The 2,500-nt window shown below is 42.7% G+C and overlaps 1 protein-coding gene across 4 annotated transcripts in view; it reads left to right on the forward strand.

Annotated features, from left to right (window-relative positions):
• smarca1 (SWI/SNF related, matrix associated, actin dependent regulator of chromatin, subfamily a, member 1) overlaps positions 1-2,500 on the forward strand; it is a 24,786-nt gene that overhangs the window by 14,257 nt on the left and 8,029 nt on the right. For all 4 annotated transcript variants that reach the window (XM_048237399.1, XM_048237400.1, XM_048237401.1 and 1 more), the window contains 2 exons: positions 421-531; positions 1,123-1,236. In XM_048237399.1, coding sequence (XP_048093356.1) covers positions 421-531; positions 1,123-1,236 — 225 coding nt within the window. The remainder of the gene's footprint in view (positions 1-420; positions 532-1,122; positions 1,237-2,500) is intronic.

The following is a 2,500-nucleotide window of genomic DNA, read 5'->3' on the forward strand; positions in this document are numbered from 1 at the left end:
AAAATGAGTAGCACATTCAACATACATTATAACTACTAAGTTACTTGAACAGACCGTAGTTATGGAAATATCAGAATAATGATAGTAAATGATAATTCATAATAGTCTTTTTTTATCAGATGTAGGTATCAGTCAGTGTTCTGTCATTTCTGTATGAGTTTGCATGCATGTAACTGTTGATTCTTTGGGTGTATATTTGTGAGTGTGTATGTATGTGTGTGTGTGTGTGTATCTGTTGATTCTGTTGAGTCTGTATTTGTGTGTGTGTATGTGTTTGTGTATGTGTGTATGCATTATGTGTAACCCATCTGTCTGTGTTCCACAGCTCAGCATGATGGAGTGTGTGTGTGTGTTTGTGTGTGTGTTTGTTTGTGTGTACAGTATATGCATATGTGTAACCCACCCGTCTATGTTCCACAGCTCAGCATGATGGAGTGGATTGAGCCTCCAAAACGGGAACGCAAGGCCAACTACGCTGTGGATGCCTACTTCAGAGAAGCCCTGCGAGTCAGCGAACCCCGAGCACCAAAGGTCAGCGTGTGTGTGTGTGTGTGTGTGTGTTTTTGTGTATGTGCACATGTTTCTGTGTGTCTGTGTTCGTATGTTTGTGCACATGTTTGTGTGTGTGTGTGTGTGTGTGTGTGTGTGTGCACATGTTTGTGTGTGTGTCTCTGTGTGTGTGCACATGTTTGTGTGTGTGTGTGTGTGTTTGTGTGTGTGAGTGTGTGTTTGTGTGTGTGTGTTGTGTGTGTGTGTGTGTGTGTGTGTGTGTGTGTGTGTGTGTGTATCAGTGTCCACATGTTTGTGTGTGTGTGTGTGTGCACATGTTTGTGTGTGGGTGTGTGCACATGTTAGTGTGTGTGTATGTGTATTTGTGTCTGTGTGCACATGTGTGTATGTGTATTTGTGTCTGTGTGCACATGTGTGTGTGTGTGTGTGTGTGTGTGTGTGTGTGTGCACATGTGTGTGTGTGTGTATTTGTGTCTTCTGTGTGCACATGTGTGTGTGTGTGTGTGTGTGTGTGTGTGTGTGTGTGTGTGTGTGTGTGTGTGTGTGTGTGTGTGTGCACATGTGTGTGTGTGTGTATTTGCTCAAAGCTGTGTGCTCTGGTGTGTTCTGCAGGCTCCTCGGCCCCCTAAGCAGCCCAACATCCAGGACTTCCAGTTCTTCCCCCCACGTCTCTTTGAGCTGCTAGAGATGGAGATCCTCTACTACAGGAAGACCATCGGGTACAAGGTCTGTGTGTGTGTGTGTGTGTGTGTGTGTGTGTGTGAAGATCATCGGATTTTCCTTTTTTTCCTGCTTTAGGTGTCCGGCATGTTGTAATATATAGATGTGCGTGCATTCTTACATTACTTTTAGTAGTACTTTTATTTTATGAAAACTGTGGAACTTTTATTATGTCTGTGGAAATAATTTGTGTGGCTTTTTATTATATCTGTGCAACCTTTAATATGTTTTTGGTATAATCTTATGCACACTGATCTTAAAGCAAGGATCCCCTTATTATAACCAAGGGGTAATTCAGTTCCCAGATCTGAATATTTTACTAATATTTGATATTTTAATTAAGCAATATAGCATGAGTGAGAGTGGGATTGGTCATGGATATTCCCACGGGTGTTGTTTGGCTGTAGCCACGAGGCCGGAAGCTAATACAAGGATATAAGGAAGTTTATTGTCACATGCATATAGTTACTGGATGTAAGAAATGCATTGAAATTATGTCTGGTGTCAGAAAGGCTAGGCAATGAAGGACATGGGTGGATAGGTGGAGGAGAAATCAAAAATAATAAATAAAAAGTTCTATGGAGATGTGCAAAAGTTGGAGAAAGTCAGATATGTGTGTGTGTGTGTGTGTGTGTGTGTGTGTGTGTGTGTGTGTTTTGACGTGTGATGAAATAAGAAAATAAATAAAAGGTCTGTAGCATAGGGAGAGGGATGTAAAAGTGCTAAAATTCATGTAGGTGTGTGTGTGTGTGTGTGGGGGGGTGTCATGAGTGCGGAGGAGTGAATGAGTGTCAGTATAGTCAGTATAGTGTGAGTTCAGGGTTGGGAAATGTTTGAGAGTGCTGAGTAGTGAATGTGTGCAAAGTCAGTATAGTGTGAGTTCAGAGTTCGGATGGCCTGGGGAACTAAAGTCAATGAACAGCATCCTCACATAATTCCCATTCCCCTCCTCCAGGTGAGTTAAGGTGGTGTGCATGAGGTTTGAGATGGCATCCTCTGTAGACCTGTTGGCTCTGTAAGCAAATTGAGGGGCTCAAGGAGGCAGGGGAGGGATGAGCAGTTCATGTTTTTCACAAGCTTCTCAAAAACACTTCATCACTGTAGACGCCAGGGCTACTGGGCGGTAGTCATTCAGACATGATGGACTTTGTTTTTTTCGGTACTGGAACAATAACAGACTGCTTGAGGCAAGTAGGAACTGTCTCTTGAGCCAATGATGTGTTAAAGATATAAGTGAACACAGGAGCTAACTGAGCAGCGCAGGATTTCA

This window comes from Alosa alosa, chromosome 2, assembly GCF_017589495.1.
Source record: "Alosa alosa isolate M-15738 ecotype Scorff River chromosome 2, AALO_Geno_1.1, whole genome shotgun sequence".
Lineage (NCBI taxonomy): Eukaryota > Metazoa > Chordata > Actinopteri > Clupeiformes > Clupeidae > Alosa > Alosa alosa.